This window comes from Chlorocebus sabaeus, chromosome 1, assembly GCF_047675955.1.
Source record: "Chlorocebus sabaeus isolate Y175 chromosome 1, mChlSab1.0.hap1, whole genome shotgun sequence".
Taxonomy (NCBI): Eukaryota; Metazoa; Chordata; class Mammalia; order Primates; family Cercopithecidae; genus Chlorocebus; species Chlorocebus sabaeus.
Window position 1 is genome coordinate 42,427,268 of NC_132904.1, and position 20,981 is coordinate 42,448,248.

Sequence of the window (20,981 nt, forward strand, 5' to 3'; positions counted from 1 at the left end):
TTTATTTCCTCCTTTAAAGAAATCTCAGCAGTATTTGACACTATGGTCACCCTTTTCTTCCTGAGATACTCTTTTCTTCTAAATTTTGCATCCATGGGAGGGCCTTGGATTGCAAGTTACTGAACTCTAGAAAATCTGGCTTAAAAGGTCATTGACAAAATACAAATATGAAAAGATCAGGAGTAAAACTGAATGCCTTCAGATAGAGTTTGGTCTGGCCTCTAGCTCCATTTATATACAGTCCTTTGAGTAGTGCCCTTCCTCCAAGAGTCAATTTCATCTATGAGTGTGTTCTTTATAATTTCAAGATAGAATACAGCCAAATCTAAGGCAAACTGCTTTCTCACCTACAACTGGAGAAAAGATAGCTTTGCTTTAATTGTGGAAAAATAAAACCCTGAGTTTTATATTTATTAAAACAGCCTAGAATAGATTTGTATAGTCAAGATAATGATATGCATTATTTGAATTAAGCCAAGTCTATCAAAACCAACTCCTGAGTCAAGGGGGATAATATTATCCTGACAGATTCACACTAATCAGGACCTTTTTTGGAGATAAGATAGCATCAATCCCATCCAAATTCCACAGCTACCACACCAGGAAGAAGGAATGAATTAGAAGACAGTTAGTGAAATAGAAGATCTATTTCATCTTTGGTGAAATCACACATCTCTCTCTCTTAGTGCTCATGACTGGCTCTCATCAGTTGAAGCTGTACATACCGGATGTTTCAGAGCTTGAACCTGGGCCTTCTTCTCTTCTCTATATTTTTTCTTGGTATGATATCATCTTGGTATGATATCACTTGGTTGATATCACCTTTTTGATGACTTTAAATATTATCAATTGGTAAATGACTCTCAAATTTATGACTGTAGCCCTGATCTCCCTCTTGAGCATTAAACTTATTTGTCCAACTTTTCACATATCATCTACACTAGAATTCTAATAAGCATCTAATATGTAGCATGTCCAAAAGGTATTCATTTCCCCACATTAAGTTTTCTTTTTCCCTTGTTTATTACTCAAGTTAGTTAATAACACTGTCAGCTAACAAATGCCAAAAATTCTGAAGATTATCCCTGATTTATTTTTCCCCTTACCTCATAATTAAATTCATCAGGAAATCCTGTCTGCTTTTTGTTCAAAACATTTTGCAACTCTGATAGCTTCTCATCTTTTCTATGGTTACTTCCCTAGTCCAGTCTCTATTGTCTGTCAACTGAATGTTGCAGTAACCCAACTGGTCTCCTGCCTCTATTCTTACTTCCCCTATAATATATCCTCCACAAGGGAACTTCAAAATTGTGTCTAAAATTTCATGTATTATCACAGACTGCTTATACTGCTTTTCCATAACACTTACAAGAAAATCCATACAAGTCTTTTTTCGTTATCTGCTCCTCCAGCTAAATTTTATCTCATGTTCCACATTCCCATTGAGCCCCACAAGCATTAGCCAAGATCATTCCCAATGGATAGGAACACTTGCTTTTCCTTCTTTTTGAAGCACTTTTCCTTCAGATATTTGCATGGCTGACCCTTTCTCACTTTCATGTCTCAGATCAAAGATCACCCCCTATAGTAGATATAGTTCCCATCCATACCCCTTTGCTCTGTGGTGCTCTCATCTCCTGCTGTGGGTATATTATTAACAACTCACAGCTGCCACATTTTCCAAAGAGTTGCCCTCACCCTCCTTATTTAAGAAGTAGTAATCCCCCCACCAGGGATGGAATGCAGCCAATGACTGGTGTGGACATACAAAAGCCAGTCCTCTTGCCACAGGTGACCAATATGTGGTGCAATTCATGTTCTAGAGCTCTTGGTGGGACCAGCCTAAAGGGAGCCACAGCTGGGACCACATCCCTGCTTTTCTTTCTTCCCGTGTTTTCTTTTCTTCCTGGTTTCCCTTCTCCTGATAACATACCTTCAACAATCACTTACAGGAATCCCCATCTTGGGCTCCGCTTCTCAGAAACTCTACCCAGGACTACTCCTGTGTTACTCAGGGTTCTCTAGAGGGATAGAAGTAATAGGATATATGTATATATGAAGGGGAGTTCATTAGAAGTATTGACTCACACGGTCACAAACTGAAGTCCCACCATAGGCCATTTGCAAGCTGAGAAGCAAGGAAGCCAGTCTGAATTCCAAAACCTCAAAAGTAAGAAAGCCAACAGTGCAGCCTTCAGTCTGTGGCTGAAGGCCTCAGAGCCTCTGGCACATCACTGGTGTAAGTCCAGGAATCCAAAAGCTGAAGAACTTGGAGTCCAACATTCAAGGGTAGGAAGCATCCAGCACAGGAGGAAGATGAAGACTGTAAAACTCAGCAAGTCTGCTCCTTCCAGGTTCTTCTGCCTTCTTTTTCTAGCCATGCTGGCAGCTGAGGGGATGGTGCCTACCCAGGTTAAGGGTGGGTATACCTCTCCCAGCCCACTGACTCAAATGTTAATCTCCTTTGGCAACACCCTCAGAGACACACCCAGGAACAATATCCTTCAATCTAGTCAAGTTGACATTCAATATTAACCATCCAGCCAGGCATGGTGGCTCACGCCTGTAATCCCAGCACTTTGGGAGACCAAGGAGGGCAGATCACCTGAGGTTGGGAGTTCAAGACCAGCCTGAGCAACATGGATAAATCCCGTCTCTACTAAACATACAAAATGAGTCGGGCATGGTGGCGCATGCCTGTAATCCCAGCTACTCGGGAAGCTGAGTCAGGAGAATCGCTTGAACCTGGGAGGCGGAGGTTAGGGTGAGCCCAGATCACACCATTGCACTCCAGCCTGGGCAACAAGAGCAAAACTCCATCTCAAAATAAAATAAAATTTTATATATATTAACTAGCCGCCTCCTTAGAGAGGCTTTCTTGACAATCCAATCTAACCTCAACCCACCACTATCTTCTCTCTCCCATTATCTTCTCTTACTTTTGCTCAAATATACACAATTTTGGGACTTTTTCTTATTTATTTATTTTTAAAAATCTGCCTCCAAGACATGTAATAAACTTTGCATGTCTTGACGTACATACATGTGACATACATATGTATGTCATGACATGCAACAGTGCCTATTTTTGTGTGGTCACACAGTCAATGTCTATTGAACGGAAGGAATGCAGGCTTTAAATATAGATGAAGAGGGAAAGGCTGTCTCTCCCTGGACTTCAATCCCTTGATCCTGGTCTCTGAGGTAGGTAGATGTTTTTAATATAGCTGCAGGTAAAGAAGAAAAAGGTGATCTCTACCTCAGGGACCAAGAAGAAGGCATGACATTAGCTGAGCCTTGCCAGGAAATCAGCCTGGAGTATGCTATAAGAGATGCCTGAGGAAGGCCCAAATCAAGCACCAGCCCAGAGATTTCTGAGTCCAAATCTGAGGGCCAAATTGGCCTGGAGGCATTTAAATAAATGTGAAATGTCATACAAACATCTAGATTTTTAGCCCCTCTTGAAAATAAGTGGTATCATTCCCACATGGCCGTAATCTGCTTGGACTGAGGTGCTAATACCCCTGTTCTGCCGGATGTGTGTTTTCAATGCTACCATATCCCCACTAGCCATTCTTCTTTTATCGCATAATATATTTGGTCTCTGTATGCCTTTGAGTTTGTAACCCTCATAATGACTGTTAAAAATCACTGTATTTAGATCTTTTTCTACAATCCCATATTCTTTTGGGGACTAACCTATGTTTAAAGCTTAAACTGTACAGTGAGTAACTAAAGGGAAAATTTGACTGATAAATAGGAGATTATAGAAGCACCCATATCTTGGTGTAAGGTGTACCCTGCACAAAGGAGAAGAGATCTGTTGAGAGTGTAAACTCAGCCAGAATTCCACATGCCAAGCAATGTACCCAAGCATGAGACAGCCTCAACCAGAAGAAGGGGTGTCCTTTTCAAAGATCATCTGCCTCTTTGTAATTAGTCCTATGTAGCAGGTAAGGGCCAATGATCCCTTAGGACAGGATGAGAGTAGCAAAAAGAGTCCTTGTTGAAACTCTTAGTAGTTGTACAAAAAGTGGTCTGTGACTGGGGATCAGTTCTCAAGCACCTAAAGCAGCAAAGGCCCAGGCAGTGACTCAGACAGACATGAGAGCACACGGGAAGCTCCCCAAAAGGAAAACTGGACATTGAGACAGGAGTAGACTTCAGGTTTGACTGTTAAGTAACCACATTAGAACCTAGAAGCAGAATGACTCACAGGAATTTTTGTTTTGCTTTTCAGGCAACTTTTCAGTTTCATATGCTCTGCAGATCTCACATTGAGGTATATACAGCTGTTGGTTCTCAAATAAATACATTACCCCAAGTAATAGCTCTGCCTTCTGTGTGACTGATGTTGCTATTGCACTGAATAGTTCCCCTGAATTTTCTGAGTGATGTTAAGTGTAGACTATGATACAAACTGCCAAGTGGAAGAAATCAGACTCTTGAGTCATTTGAGATGCCAGTCACACAGCCAAGTACACTTGTTTTATGCCCTTGTCTCCAGTGCTCATTTTATTCATTGCCCTTTGACATAGGACTTCTGCCATCTGATCCTTAGGGAACCGACAACGTGTCTTGTCAGACAGACTTCTTGTCAGAAGAGTGGCAGTGTAGCGTCAATATGATATCTTCCTCACCATCAAGAATTCATGTTTGCTTTTCCATTGCTGACATTTCACATTCTGCATTTCAGATGATATTAATGGTAAAATCAGATGTTCACATTCCTGCACATCTTGGAGACAATGCTAGAAAACCAATGCCCATACTAAGGCAAGCATAACAGTATTGGTCAAGAATCGTATTACCCAAAGTAGAGGAGAGAGAAATGGAGACATTATAAAGAGTAACTGTTTGTGGTCACTAATTGAACAAGATCTTAAAAACTAAGACCATGATAGATTCTCCTAAGGACAGGAGGAAGTTGCTATGCATTGAATTATGTCCCTAAAACCTTATATATTGAAGTCCTTACTCCTACTGCCTCAGAATGTTACCTTATCTGGTAATAGGGTCATTGCTGACGTAATTAGTTAAGATGTGGTCATAATGAAGTAGAGTAGTAACTAATTCAATATGATTGATATCTTTATAAAAAGAAGTTCATGTGAAGAGACAGACATACACACAGGCAGAACACCATGTCAAGATTAGAGTCATGCTGCCATAAGCCAAGGGACTAACAGAAGCTAGGAGAAAGGCCTGGAGCAGATCCTTCCGTAGCACCTTCAGCAGGAGCACAACCCTGTTGGCATCTTGATTCCAGACTTCTGGCCTCCAGAGCTTTAAGACAGTAAATTTCTGTTGTTCTAGGACATTTAGTCTGTGATATTTTGTTAAAACATCCCTAGGAAACTAACATAGAGGTGTTGTGAGTTTGCAGATTTTGGATTAGACACTATTCTCTTTTGCACAATTGTGTATTAATTAGATAGGAGTTACAATTTTGGGAACCATGGGAAGATATGAGAGACTTAAGAGATGGTTCTTACCTTCAGTGAGTTTGCTGGGGAGCAAAATAATAAGGCAATAGTAAATAGTAATAATAAATAATATATAATACATAAAATATTAATAATAAAATAATAATAAATAATAATAACTTGCTGTCAGTGAACAGAAAAAAGCATGACAGACAAACCCTCTAGACCCATTCCCTTCCTTCTTAGTGCTACCTTTCTCACCACCCTACACAGGGTTTCCATACAGTCATGTGACTGTTCCTGCCCTCCACAAAGGGTGTTCCTAAGACACCTACTTTTTCCGGAAAGCAGCTCTTTCTGATTACCACTGCTCCTCGGATTCATTTCACTTGGATCTATCCCAAGAGTGAGTACTGTGTTGTATCTGAATTAGCACTAGTCTTGTGTTGCAGTCCCAAATTGGACAAATCATAGAAAATCCCTGAATCTTTATTATTTTTCGCCTGGAAAAGGGGGAATAATGACTCTTCTCCATTATATGTCAAATCATTGGAACAAGGATCAAATAAAGAAAAATGTTTGAAAGTATTCTACAAATCTGCCATATATGATAAAATATTCATAGTTGCAGTTAGCTTAATATGTTTACATACAATTAAATATTTCTCTCTTACTAGAAGCCTCTGGGAGACCTACCACCTTCAACCAGATGGAAAAATTTGAAAATTCTGCATTTGTTTGGTACCTTAAAAAGATTTACAAAGCTTGAAAATCAAATAATCTTGTTGAATTTTTACCACAATTCAGTGAGTTACGCATTGTTATGCCTGTTTTGCAGATGAGTGTACTGGATCTTGGCAATATTAGGTAGTTTATTCATAAGTGTCTGAGGTTGTGATGTGAAGTCAAGTCCAATGCTTCTCATATTGCATTTGAAACCCCTAGTGAGAGGGGTAGTTTGTATTACCCCATCCTTTCTATGGTTTTTATAATAAATCCTTAATAAAGGCAACAGTAATGTTCATTATTACAGATGAAGAATGAGATTTTGACTTGGAAAGCCTTCCAATGACACATCAGGTTTTTATATGTGTTTTTAGGCACATTATAAAGAACTATGCTGTCAGGAGAAAAGAAAGAAAGAAAATCTTTTCAAAAGCACAAAAACTGTTGGGGATATGGTCAGAAGCTTAAGTCAAATCTAGTGTTAAGATGAGTCTTTTGTTCCCAGGATTGAGAGCATTGATTTGTTTGTTTGTTTATTTGTTCTGTTTTGTTTTTTGTTTTTGGGAAGAGACTAAACTGGAGATACTGCTAGCATAAATATGTCTCCAAGTATGAGACGGAAAACAAAAATAATATTGATACACTTTCTCTTCTCCTTGTGTATAACCTTAATGTTTGAGACTGGATTTCAGAAAAGTAGAAAGAGAAAGAGATAAGAGATAAGTGTTCTCATAGTAAATGTTGTGTGTGGTTCTTTTTGTCCAGAGTTATAGAAGTCAGGGACAAGTGGATCACTGTGCCTTTGAATCATTACGCAAGATGCAGAAAGCATGAATTATGTCTTTGTCCATCTATTTTGATTATCTACATTCTGCTCTGGGGTTTGAGTTGTAAGTGGGTGGATAAGGAAGGAATAAATATGTCAAGTTTTGTCTTGACATCTGGAAACATGCCACAATTCCCGGGATACACCATCTTCCCACTCCATGTCTTCCTTGGCACTGTAATACAGAAGCCACCTCCAGTCTCTCTCCATTTCCATGTGATGTTCTAGACAGATCTGATCATCTTAGTCCCTACCTAACATCCCTTCAATTATAAGATAAAATTTGAACAAGTTAGTCTGGTATCTAAAGCATTGCACAACCATCTCAATAGTCCTATCCAGCCTCTTTTCTGCTCCTAAGCATACTTGATCTTCCAATCACACTATCTTCTCACTTATCTCCAAACAGTATGGTTGACACGCCTCCACGATTTGTTAGTGATGTGGTCTCTACCTCTATGCTTTTCCTCCACCTATAAGATGGACAAACACCTATTTCACTTTCAAATTCCAGTTCAATGTCTTCTCTTTTCCCCTTTTCTGACTTTTCTTCTTTCAGAAAAATTAATTTAATGAGGAGGATCATATCATTCTTCGTACCTCTATAATTTTCTGGCCAAATCAAATATGACCATGTTTTCTTTCATCTATAAAGCTTTTGTTGAGCTCCTAATCTATGTTAGGCCCTGTATGCAGCATTTCGAACGAAAGATCTGCCGTATGAGTTTTATGGGTTAGTAGAAGAAATACGTTAAGTTCCAAAAAGAAACAAAAAACCTAGTTGCAAATTATGATAAACACTGTGTTAAGTGGTATAGTCATGTAAGAAATGATTTATCTGTTGATATGCAGAATTTGCTGCCCAATTAAGAGATGTTATATAAATGTTTCATTCATTTTTGTATCCCCACAGTGCAGTAACAAGCCAGCACAAAACTCAATAGATGTTGAGTGAAGTAATGAATAGGCAGAGTGTAGCTCTTGAAATAATGTTTTAGTATTGTACATTTACGTTCAGTTGTTTAGCATTTCTATCTATCAAATAAACATCACTTGCTCTATATGCATACTCACTAACATTTGAATAGCGCTAACGCTAAAATACCAAATACATACCAAACTCTTTTCACCTTACGGTGTTTTCTGCATGCCATTTCTTGTTTCTGAAACTCTCTTCCTGTCATGCTATGTTAGGCTAACTCATATTTATCTCTGAGGTCTCATGGTATATGTCACATCCCTGAGCAAATTTTTCTCAACTTATAGACTGGGTCATGTGCCCTGTTTAACCTTCTTAAAACACTTAAATTTTCTTTTATAGCATCTACCAGAATTATAATATATTTTTCTGGTTATCTCTTTATTATCTATAATTCACACTGCATTAAGAGTTCTATAGAGGCAGGGTCCACTTAGTCTTTTCCCTCCACTATATTCCTGGTACCTGTCACATAATACATTCTCAACAAATATTTGTTGTTTGGCAAATCGATGGACTTACAGAATAAAAAAGTGATTTTCAGTTATATCGGAAGCACTGTTGTGAATCCCACAATGTAGGTTTGAGTTACCCTTCTGTCATAACTAGCTGGGTGATTTGAACAGTCACTTCACCTTTCTGACTTCAGCCTTTCCATTTATAAAGTAGGCCAGGCACAGTGTCTCACGCCTGTAATCCCAGCACTTTGGGAGGCCGAGGTGGGTGGATCACAAGGTCAGGAGTTCGAGTCCAGCCTGGTCAACATGGTGAAACCCCAGTCTCTACTAAAAATACAAAAATTAGCCTTGCGTGGTGGCATGCGCCAGTAGTCCCAACTGCTCAGTAGGCTGCGGCGAGAGAATCATTTGAATCAGGGAGGCAGAGGTTGCAGTCAGCCAAGACCATGCCATTGAACTCCAGTCTAAAAGTCAAGGATTTTCATATTATTTTCATCCTTTCCAGCATGCTAGTGGGCTATAATACATTCCATTAAACTAGTAAAAGTTGAGTGCAACCAGTCATTAGAACTTAGACTCATGAGTTTTAATACATGTATTCCAACTCACTGGAAAGGATTTAGGTTGTAAAGAGTTTACTGAAATTCTAAAATTCAAAATTCTGTAAAAATATACAAGTTATCCCTAGACAAGTCAGGGAGTAGGGAGTATCACACAAAGAAGCCCATCAGGTTGAAAGAAGCCTCTCTCTCCCATAACTTCTATCTTATTAGTTATCAAAATGAGTGGCTAATAAAGTCAGTAGAAATATAGGCAGAAAGTAAACATTCAGTCTCATATTTGATTGAATTCTGAGAACAATTTATTATATTTCTTCAAGTTGACCAGAGGAATTTAGTAATTTGTCAGAGAGATTAAAGCCAGAAAATTTTGGAGCTGAGATTTCATGAACCATTGAAGCAGACCAATTCCTTATTTTCCAGATGGGGAAGCTGAGGCTCAGAGATCTGGCATGACATGCTTTGTATTTACCTAAGGGAAGTGGCAGGTTCAGGGCTCAAACCCAAACAGTTCTGTTTCTTCTGCTATCCCCATTGCAACTGGAATTGAGACAATTAATGTGCCTTTAGCCTAACAGTGACATACTAATTTCTACCTTCCATTTGTGGAGATAGACATGTGCCCCCACCACATTGTCCCCCTTTTTTTAAATCCTCAAGAAGCAGTCCAATAGACTCTGATGAGATCTGTGGGAAAGATGGCTTTTATCTGTGACATTTATTCTTATGCACACTTTTGTTGGCTTTGTGCAAAAGAACTTCATTTGGATTCATAAACCTGTTCATAAATGTGTATAATTCCTTTTTTACCTTTTTTTTAAATAAAATGAAAACATTCTGCCAATGCTGTAAAATTTATGGCTTCAGAAAACTGTCAAGTGTTCTTGAAGATTATGGCAACGTCTTAATTGGCAGCACAGAGATTAAAAAAAGACTGGAGAGCAATAAGACTATATCTGGTTTGCTGGGTTTTGTATTTTGAAACACAGAAAAGTAGCAAAAAATATACCAAAAATAGATATGTGGATTCCCAGAGTAAAGAAATACTGATATTCTTTGCTTCAGATATTCTTTCAAATTGGAAAAAGGCCAAATTTGAACTTTCTTTCATGCTTTCTGGCTTCAGCCAAAAAAAAAAAAAAAAAAAAAAAAAATCAGTGTAGTGTTTTATAGTGCCTGTTGTTCTGTACTTGTTTTATGTCATATAAAATTTATAAAATATAAATCAAAAAGTAATTTAGGTAACCGATCTGAGTAACTTAGTAGTGTTAAAAATAAAAATACTTCTAGATGGTTTCCAAAATGGTCCATTGTGATGGATTTGACATTACCATCACACTTGAAGAGTTAATACCTTATATTTACTTAGCATCATAAGGAAATGGTGCAGAGAAATGACGTTTGTTAAACACGTGTTTACATACATTAAGCATTTATTACACTGTATTAATCTACAGGGTGCTGTGTTAAGCATTTCATACTATTTGATTTAGTCACAAACTAACTACTAATTTGGTATTAAAGTACCATATTATGGAAGAAAATAAAGACTCAGATAAATTAAGGAACTTCTAAAAGTCACACAACTATTCAGAGGCAATGGACTGTAGTGATAAAGAGTTTAGAATATGAAGCCAAATGGCTTGGGTTCACATTCAAACTTTACATTTTAACTCTGTGACCTTGGATAAGTACCTTAACTTCTCTGTGCCTAAGTTCCTTTATTTATAAAATGAAATTTACAATAGTACCTATCACAAAGGGTTTTTGTAAAGATTAAGAGAATATATATATACACACACACACACACATATATATACACACACAGACACACACATATACGTATGTGTATATATACAATATAAAAATAACAACTGAGTCAAAAAGTGTATCTTGGAGTTCCCTAGAGGAAACAAAGAAGGAAGCATGACAGGCTTCATGTCTTTCATGTGTAATTGTTGACAGCACATGAGTGCATCACAAAAAGCATTCCTCAAACTATTAGAAAGGCAAGGATCTTTATCTAATGTGCATTGGGCAAAGTAATAAAACACATCCTCAAATGTGGTTTAACAAGACTGGAGAGATTTCTTCATTTTGCTTGCTCTCGTTGAAAGCTAAGGGTTTCATTCAATAAATGATGCTGAATATGGGCAGTGGTAGGATGATACATCCAGCTAATGCAATTTTTAGATGCCTAGCTGCATTTAGGGAAAACCTTGGTGAAGCTTGAACACTTTAAGCAACTGAATGGTGTTAGACAAACCTTTACAAATAAGGTGTTTTTGACATAGCTGAATGAAAATTCAGGTCTGAGTTCTTGAATGAAGATAGAAAGAAAAAAATTAAAATTCCTGCTAATTATATCACTACCAAAAGAATTAAATCTTAGCAATCTCTATTTGTGGTTAAAACTAAGAGTAGATGAAGGAAGAAAAGGAAAGGGAAAATTTACAGCTCATGAGAAGCCCAGAAAAAGAACACAACAATAAGAAATTTGAAGAACTGGAAACCACACTTAAAAGTTTAGACCATCTCTTCTACAGAGATTCAGGTACTGGAGACACTAGATGCTGGTATCTTCCATGATCTAGACTCCCTGCAGCATGAGGCTTTCTGAGGCTGAGAGAAGCTTCCTCACCTGAAACTACGATCAATCAATCAATCAATTTGACATGGTGAGCAACTTGAAGGCATTTCATCTTCAGGAGTTTGGAAGATTAAGAAAATTCCTTTTTCAGGGTTATTACTTAGGGTCCTGTGTCCAGAAGCTGCTCTCAGTCACATTTGTGTGGTCTTGCTGGGCAACTGGGGACCATGTAAATAAATGCCTGAGGGACTGGGTCATCTTCTCGCCAGTGAATCCTCAGTGTCTCCCATAGTATGAGTGATTAATAAACATTTATTGAGTTGAACAAATTAATTAGTAAGTGAACCCCAGAAAAGACAATTTGCCAGTAGTATTTCCTGTAGAAAAATACAGGAATAATAATCCACAAATGGTAACTTGATTATCCATCATGGTTATAGAAGTTGAAGATGTGTATATGTCACTTTGCATTTCCTAAAAGGGTCCACACATTATAAAGGGAAAGACATGCAAAGATGGTAACACAAAGATGTTCATAACACCAATCATTATAGCAGCCAAATATTGGAAATAACTAAAATGTTTCATAAATAAGGTATGGGATAGATAGATGAAATATAGTTCTTATTAAATAATTGAATATTAGATTATAGAACTTTATTATTCAAATAGGAAAATACACATGTTCTACTGTTAAATGAACATTAGGTAGCAATAGTAAATCAAGCATAATTTTGAACTTGGAAACTAAATAATATACAATATTATTTAATTAATAGAATGTAAGTTTTATGTGTGTTTTTCACAGAAAGGACTTTCGAAATGTTAACATTGCTTATCCCTGGGTAGAATAATTATTGATTACTTTATTTTCATTGTTTTTAATGCTATCCTACACCTAATGAAACTCCCCTATTCTCCAAACACTACATTTATAATCAGAAAAGTAATAAAATGACTTAAAAGTAAAAAGAAAATGCTCTCTTGCTGTGGCCAGATAGTCTGTATTCTAGTTTTATCTTTGCCTGGGGAATCTTTAGGCAGTTTACTACACTCTCTTAGACCTGTCCACCTTACCTGGAAAATAGAAATACCAATAATGATACTTGGTCTTTTAATTTTAAAAGGCAGATGTGAAGACAAAATGTGGCAATTCATAGGAAAACATTTTGCAAACTGCAAAAAAAGATACATATGATAATGAGGAGGAAAATGAAAAAAAAGGGCAGAGAGGAAGAGGAGAAGGGGACAATGAATTTTTGGGATTGAGAGATGAGAAAATGAATGTGGCTAGTGGTAATATTTGGAGACATCATCAGAACAATTTTTTTTAGAGATGGGTGTCACTCTGTTGCTCAGGCTGGAGTGCAGTGACCATTCATAGACACAATCATAGAGTGCCACAGCCTCCAATTCCTCGGCTACAGTGATCCTTCTAGCTCAGCCTCAGGAGTCACTGGGACTACAGGCATGTTCCATTTCTCCCAGGTAAGAACAATTTTCTTATGAGAAATGTAAACTTTTTGTTTTAGAACTGGGGAAATTATATAGTGTTAAATTCAAGTCATTTTTATTCCTGCTATCAAGTTCTGCAGAGAATGGCCTGGCCTGTGAACCTGCTTAAGAATTAGGCCGGGTCTCTGGCCATTGTTTCTTTATGCAGAAGATTGGAAGATATGAGTGGTAGATACGGGAGTAGTGGTAGAAGCAATAAATGGTTATTTAATTAACTCAAATAGAAACTTTATTTACAGAGAAAATAAAAATAAATGCACAGCTAATCATCAAAATTTATTTCCAATTCCATTAACGATCTCTGTGTCCCCTTGATCAAGTCTGTTCCTTTTATTGGCCTTCAGTGTTCTCCTTCATTCAACAACAGGTACCAACTAAATCATCTCCTAAGTCCTCTGAGCAGTAAAGTTCTATGAGTCTTAGATTTTATAGATTCTATATATAGATTCTACACATATTTACCCCTATCATCTTCTACATTCCTATGAGTTAAGGAATCTGAGCTAAATTATTTCCATTCCCCTCACACAGACATTCTTTTGGCTGCCTTGATAAAGCTTGCTTACTGCTAATTAGTTTGGCTGAAATATTATAACATAATGCCATTATAACATTGTAGCTTCTAAATTTCTGTTTCTTCATTTACAAGCTGGGAATAAAAAGAGTACCTACTTTGGATGGTCACTGTGTAGTTACATGAGATCCTATACCAAAAAATGACTAGGACGGTTACCTAGCACAGGGTACGTGTGCAATTAAAATTAGGTGGTAATATTGATGTGATTTGTTTTGAGTTTTTCCCTAAATTTTTCTCTGAACTTAGCAGCAGTTGTGAGAAAACTCATTGAAATCTGGAGTTTGACTCAGAGACCTATTTCTTGATTTAAAACTCTATGGAGTCACATCCCACACAATCTAAAGAGTGCCATGTTCTTTCATTAAATGCCCAATGGTTCAAAAGATTGCTGTTGTTCTTGAAGCCTAGATTTGGCTTCATTGGAGCCTCCACCAGCTAAATTCATATTAAAGCTAAAAACTAAACAAAATAAATCCAAATTAATGTATGATTAATACACTGCTTTTTAAAAAAGGATAAATAGAGCATTTTATTAACACTTTTTTTGCTGCAACAAAATGACAGTCCACATATTTTCATTCAACACAACAAAAGCTGTGATCACATTACATCACTTTGAGGCACAAAGCAAAGGGTATTTTTTTTCTTAAGGTAAAGAATGATTTGCATTTTTTAAACAAACTTCATGTTTTATATTTGCAGTAGCAGGGCCTCCAGTCACTAGCACAATACAATGAACAGATCAAATATCCAGAATAGACAAAATACACCAATAATATTTTGAGTTGAATTGGGAAATGCATTATCATAACTTTAGGACATTATAAAGAGGTCTGATGTTAGCTTTTTTAAAAGAAAAAAAAAATCATTCCAACCACCCAAACGGCTACTACAAGCAAAATGAAGGTAATATACAGACAGGAAATTGTATGCATTGCACTTATTGCTTGGTACACAAATGTTGCAATTCTTGTTGAGTTATATTAAGAAATGACAAGCAAAATGCCTCTTCCCCACCTAAAATTCTATGACTCTATGAAAGTAGAAATTGCAATTCCCTAACCCAACATTAGGTGTATGCTATTTTTGGTTTTGTGTGAAGATTGTTTATTATGTTTCTGTGTATGGACATGTATAAGATATACAGATATATATAGAGAGAGACCATTTTAATATAATTTATTGTCCTATATATTTAAGACAAATATTTCTTAATAGGACTTTAAATAATAAAATTGCCTACTTACAATATCTCTATGAAGTTAATCTTTTCATATTATATATAGCTCTGTGGCACAAGTTTCATATAGTATTTAATTATGAAGGAAGAAGGATATCTAAACCACTTTCTATTTCTTTGTTCTTAATATTGCATTTTAAGGGCTATATTTCCATAGTAAATTTCTTATTAGATTCTTTGTGGTGTATATATCTCTTTTTTTTCTAATGCAAGTTACAACCAGTACAAAGTTGTAATAAAAATACATTGAAGTTTATTTCTTTTTATATTTTTTGCAAAAAAGTTATGTGATATGCTACATGAAAAGTTTGATTTTATTGAAATGTGAAGTGTTTCATACTGTTAGGTAAATGGATGGAAGAACATGAAGCATACCCTTCAATTTACACGTTCTCTTTCACAGAAATAAGTGTTTGTGCCCAAGCATTTCATAGAAAAGACTGCAAGATATTCCTTTTGAGGACTAACAAAATATCTTACATTATGCAATTCAAATAGTTATTCAGTACAACTTTGTAGCTGATAGTTCACAATGTACTTCTTTGAGACATATCCCAACTCCCTGATTTTCACTTAATAAATGTTGCCTCTACCTGATGCAGCCAACTTCTGTATGCTATCCTGCAATACAGTGTAACAAATATATAAGTGCGTTTTGCATGATCAAGTAGCTTTGGCTTCCTAACTTTTGTAGGATGAGATGTTGTGCTTTATTAAATAGTGATGAGTTTTAGCTCATATGAATCCAAAGGGTAACTACTTGTTTCTACAATTTTGACCAGTCAACCTTTTAAGTCACAAATGCAAGAATGGATGACTTGAATGGAAATGATGGAACTTCACAATTTTACAGATTGCACTTGATGGTAACCTCATGGGTTTGTTTTGTTTTCATTTTAACAGCAAGACTTGCCTGGTTGATATGTTTACATGTTTACATCACGTGTTTTTAAATTTTTTGTGTAATCACATGAATTTAATCACAAACACTAAAAATAAATCCAGTAATTAGTTTTGTTATGAATAATCAACTCGGTCCTTATAGCTATATGAGTCTTGTACATCTCCTTGTACAAATTCCTCTTTCTTTTCCCAACCACTGGGCCAACCTCCATTGGCCTGTGTTGTGGCACCATAAGACTTGGTGGTACCATAATTTATATAATTTTGAGTAATGTCCCCTGTTTCTTCATCGAGTTCATCTTCATGAATAAATCCACATTTTTCTTCACTTGTTTCCTCAGGGTCTGCCCAGGGTTGTTTCTCTCCTGAGGCAAATATTGCATAAAATATAACTCCACCATAGTGGACTAGGGCAGCGATCAGGAAGACATACTGCCACTCTTCACGTGACTGCAGTGACAAAAAGCAGCACTGTGAGAACAGACTCCCCATGATTTAAATGCCTAACATCTTCTCTGAATACACTACCACTGAGTTTTCATAAAACACTATATTTGGGGAAATTCATGTACTGATTATGTGAAGCAAACACTCTATATAACATTTCTGTAATACTATTACTTTTATTATTTGATGTCTTAAATCTAAGTTTAGAAATAAAATTCCAAATATATCTATGGCCTGCTGATTTTTAAAATATTCATAATCTCTTTTCATTTCCATTGATTTACTTATCTTTTTATTCTATTTCTTTTGTTTCTTTACTTCTAGTAAACCAGAATTTTGAAGCTCTGCCTACACATATAAGTACAAATAGCTGATGATAACATTCTCCCTTGGACAACTGCAGAGGAGTCTGAATTGAGGTTTACAAACAAAGCTCAGAAGACATCTGCTTGAATATTTTAATAAGCCAGAGAAAAAGGGGATTTTTTTTAAATCACATCAGGAGTATCAGAATTATTAAAAAGGGTTGAGAAACATATTGCTTATTGGTTAGCGAAATTGACTTTCTTGGAATTCTTAAAAAGATGTTTTATTCTGAGTCTCATTTATCTTTCCCACTCAGAGATGTGGTGACTGGACAAGAAAGAGATTACTAAGGATAATATTTTAACTCTTCCAAAAAGATTACCATTTTGAGAAACTGTCTTCTATGAATAAACATCTGTTTTGGCCACCTTACCTTATTCTTTGTCATTGCACCAACAATGATAGGACAAACCATTCCTGACAATGTGCCAACACCATTCGAAATGCCCATTAAGATACTGGCATATCTTGGAGCAATATCCAAGTGGTTAACATTGAAACCTGAAATACACACATAAGTGTTGACTCAGGGATTCCTAAACTTCTTAGAAGTAAGTACCTGTAAAACCACACATCACAACTCCTTAAAATATACTGGGTTCAGAGCACGTGCTTAATTACGTTGTGACAATTTCTCTTGGGGATATAATGAGAATAGAGTGAGGTATGAATTCTTATCCAACACTTAATATGTGATGTTCACTCCAGAGAGGAGGTAATGTTTTATTAACAACAAAAAAAGGCAGTCCAGGAGGACATTGAGTATTAACAAATCTAAATGTTTTCTAAATATTTTATTTTTTTCATTTTCTAGTGGAAATATTTGACTATTATTCAACTTATAAAAGATATATATGAAGATATTTATAAAAAGATATATGTATGTGTCTTTTTATCAGCAGTCAAAATCAGAATGTCCCAAGTACAAAGAAAAAATATATATCTTACCAGATATAGCAAATCCACTGAATCCCACTGCAAGTACCAAGAATGAAATTGCTACCCCTCTAGTATGAGAATAGCCAACAACCAGGAGTAGTGTGGCTTCCATGCCAAAACCTTCAGAAGCAAACACATAGAAATTCTTCAGAAATTTTTGAAATTTTACCAGTGAGCCAAAACTGCTAAAAATGTTCCAATTTATTGACCTAGAAATTCCACTTCAGAAAGTCTATCTTCCAAACTAATAATAATAATAATTATTATTATTATTATTATTATTATTATTATTATTTATCCTAGAGATTCATGAAGCTTTCTTTGTGTTTTAATAAAAACATCCAGGCCAGATGTGGTGGCTCATGCCTGTAATCCCAGAACTTTGAGAGGCCAAGGCAGGCGGATCACCTTAGGTCAGGAATTCGAGGCCAGCCTGACCAACATGGAGAAACCCAGTCTCTACTAAAAATACAAAATTAGCCAGGCATGGTCACCCGTGCCTGTAATCCCAGCTACTCTGGAGGCTGAGGCAGGAGAATCGCTTGAAGCCGGGAGGCGGGGATTGTGGTGAGCTGAGATCATGCCATCATACTCCAGCCTGGGCAACAAGAGTGAAACTCCATCTCAAAAACACAGAAACAAACAAAGAAAAACATCCAAAACAACCTAAAGTTTCAATGATGGGAAGAGGTAAGTTAGTTACAATAAATACAAATGGCTTTATTTATTTATTTATTTATCTATTTATTTATTTATTTATTTTTCACTCTTGTTGCCCAGGCTGGAGTGCAATGGTGCGATCTCGGCTCACTGCAACCTCTGCCTCCAAGGTTCAAGCAATTCTCCTGCCTCAGCCTCCCAAGTAGCTGGATTACAGGCACCCACACCCATGCCAAGCTGACTTTTTGTGTCTTTAGTCGAAATGGAGTTTCACTATGTTGGCCAGGTTGGTCTCAAATTCCTGACCTCATTATCCACCCACCTTGGCCTCCCAAAGTGCTGGGATTACAGGCATGAGCCACCGTGCCCGGCCACAAATGGCATTATAAAGCAGTTACTTAAAACTAGGAGTTATGAAAAGTTTGACGTAATATGAGGAAGTTATTTTAAGTGAACAATGAAGGCACAAATGCAACTGCATCTAAGTAATTTGATATGTGTAGAAAAAGTTATTTTCTCATGTGGGTTAAACTGATTGACCTAAAAACATGTCCTTAGTGCCACTTATGTACTTACCACCACAATTCATGATCTTTCTCACTGTCGTAGTTGAAAGAATCTGCTTGCTTCTTAGAAAATCTGCAATTTGCCCCCCAATAGGCACAATAATTGTCATTACTAAGTGTGGCACAGCAGATAGCATGCCAACCTGATGAAAAACAAGAAGGAGGAGAAGTAGACATAACCATAAATAATATGGGTAATTTAATGGCTTTGGTTTCTGAATCTGTCATCACATTTTTATGGACAAAGGAAGGAAAAATACTCTTTCCAAATGATCACTTGCTCATTCCTAGAATAAGTAATGCCTTCCACAGAATACAGGAGAAAAGCTAAGCAAATTTACTTGGATCCCTTTCGACCTTCTGTGAGAAGTTATATATATATATATATTTTGCTATGCAATGCATCAGTAAATTTTGAGTATGATTCAACTCTTCTGATACTGTTAAATGTGTTTACACAAATACATCCTTAGTGAAAGAGAGCGAAAGTGGCGAGAGAGAGAGAGGAAAAATACATTTGTCACATCTTGAAGAGGCTGTATTTTAAATTCATGTTTAATTCATATGGGAAAAATGCATATTTGTACTTTATAGATATCTTATGAGTAAAAAGCACAGACATAATTTCTGTAGAGTAAGATCCCAGATAAAGCAGATAATTTCTTCAATTTTAAGTATTTTCTGCATCAAATATCAATACTTGATCACATTTTTGTATGGTGGCATGTAGTTTCTCAATTAATTTCATGCTAAATAGCCTAATTTCAAACTTTACCCACCAGGATCAGTTAAACACATATTTTTAACCATTACTTACACACAAAGCACTGTGTTCTAAGCATTATGGGGACAGTAAGTATAAATAAAATGCATTTAAATTATGTATTACCACATACGTGGACTTAATAAACTTTGAATGTAAACATATAAGGAAGTTTTTTTACTAAGTAAACTTTGAAAAACAATTTTTGGCAGATGGCATTCATAATGTGTGTTTCAGTATGTCTTTCCAATTAGATTATCGAATGTTTGACACAAAGATTCTATTTTATTTTACACTGGTATATAGTATGATATCACAATCATGGATTTGAGTTGTAATGATTAATTGAGATAGTAAATGATTCCACAGTAGGTTAACTGTTCAGGCTACATAATGATCTCTTCCATCCCAGATGGATGATATTAATAGTCTTCTTACTAAGTAAAAAAAAATTGAGTCAGAAGACTTAAGTGATTGTGAGAGTCAAGTTTCGAATCAGTTCTACCTGAGTCCAAAGACTGGGCTCTTAGCCTTTATACTTGGCACCACTGCCATGAGAAGGAAAAATCAAATGAAATCAGACGATATATATTAATGTGCTTAGTCTAGTACGAAACTTGGTATGTAGCAGGGGCTCAACAAGTACCTAAATAAAGACGTCAGGTAAACTGACATTAGAAAAAAAAAAAAAAAAAAACCATTATTGCTTTTGAGACTAGCATCTTGAGAAAACTACAGGGCTTTTTACTCTTAATATGGAGTAAATATATTTCAAGCAGTCAATGTGTAGAAAGAAACCTTTGAACAAAACAAAAACATTCTGAAAGACACTATGTTAGGATTTGTGTAGAATTACATGGTATGTTTTTGGCATTTATAAAGACAGGCTACAAGTTTGGAAGTAACCACATTGCCTAAGTCCACATAAACGACTTGCACTTTTACCCAGTGTTTAATAAGTCTGAAAAGTTTTTTAATTGAAAATCCTCTGTTATTTACTATCTATTCGAACAATCATTTTGACTACTTTGGATAAGAAAGGAACAAAGCATGGTTATTTTTTCACACTTTCAGCAAAGGGTATGCAAAGCACTATGGAAAATGCAAGGTGCTAACAATCTACAGGGTTAATGAGACAAGTTTTAGACTATTTTAGCGTATTGATTTAACATTTAAGGGTATTGACTCTCCTAGTTTCTTAAACAATATGTGGATATACTCTGTATTTCACCTCAAAAGAGCCAAAGAGGTTTCAAAAGTTTGTGAGTTATTCAGTGGTCTTCTTGGCTTTTGGGGACTTATGAGGAATCACTTGTCACATGATCAAAATGATCAAAACCTTCCTAAAGATCATTTATGTCAATCACATAAAAGTTTGCTTATTATTTTAAGGTTTTGAAAGGATAGGATAAATGTTTTTTAGCTTATAACTGATTTATT

At 36.1% G+C, this 20,981-nt stretch overlaps 1 protein-coding gene across 1 annotated transcript in view; it reads right to left on the reverse strand.

The window, feature by feature from the left end:
* Nucleotides 1-14,338: 14,338 nt before the first annotated feature.
* Nucleotides 14,339-20,981, reverse strand: part of SLC17A6 (solute carrier family 17 member 6) — a 43,215-nt gene continuing 36,572 nt past the window's right edge. Inside the window, exons 9-12 of the mRNA XM_008004154.3 lie at nucleotides 18,789-18,921; nucleotides 17,562-17,672; nucleotides 16,987-17,114; nucleotides 14,339-16,250 (exon numbers count right to left, since the gene is read on the reverse strand). Coding sequence (XP_008002345.2) covers nucleotides 15,915-16,250; nucleotides 16,987-17,114; nucleotides 17,562-17,672; nucleotides 18,789-18,921 — 708 coding nt within the window. The 3' untranslated portion in view covers nucleotides 14,339-15,914. The remainder of the gene's footprint in view (nucleotides 16,251-16,986; nucleotides 17,115-17,561; nucleotides 17,673-18,788; nucleotides 18,922-20,981) is intronic.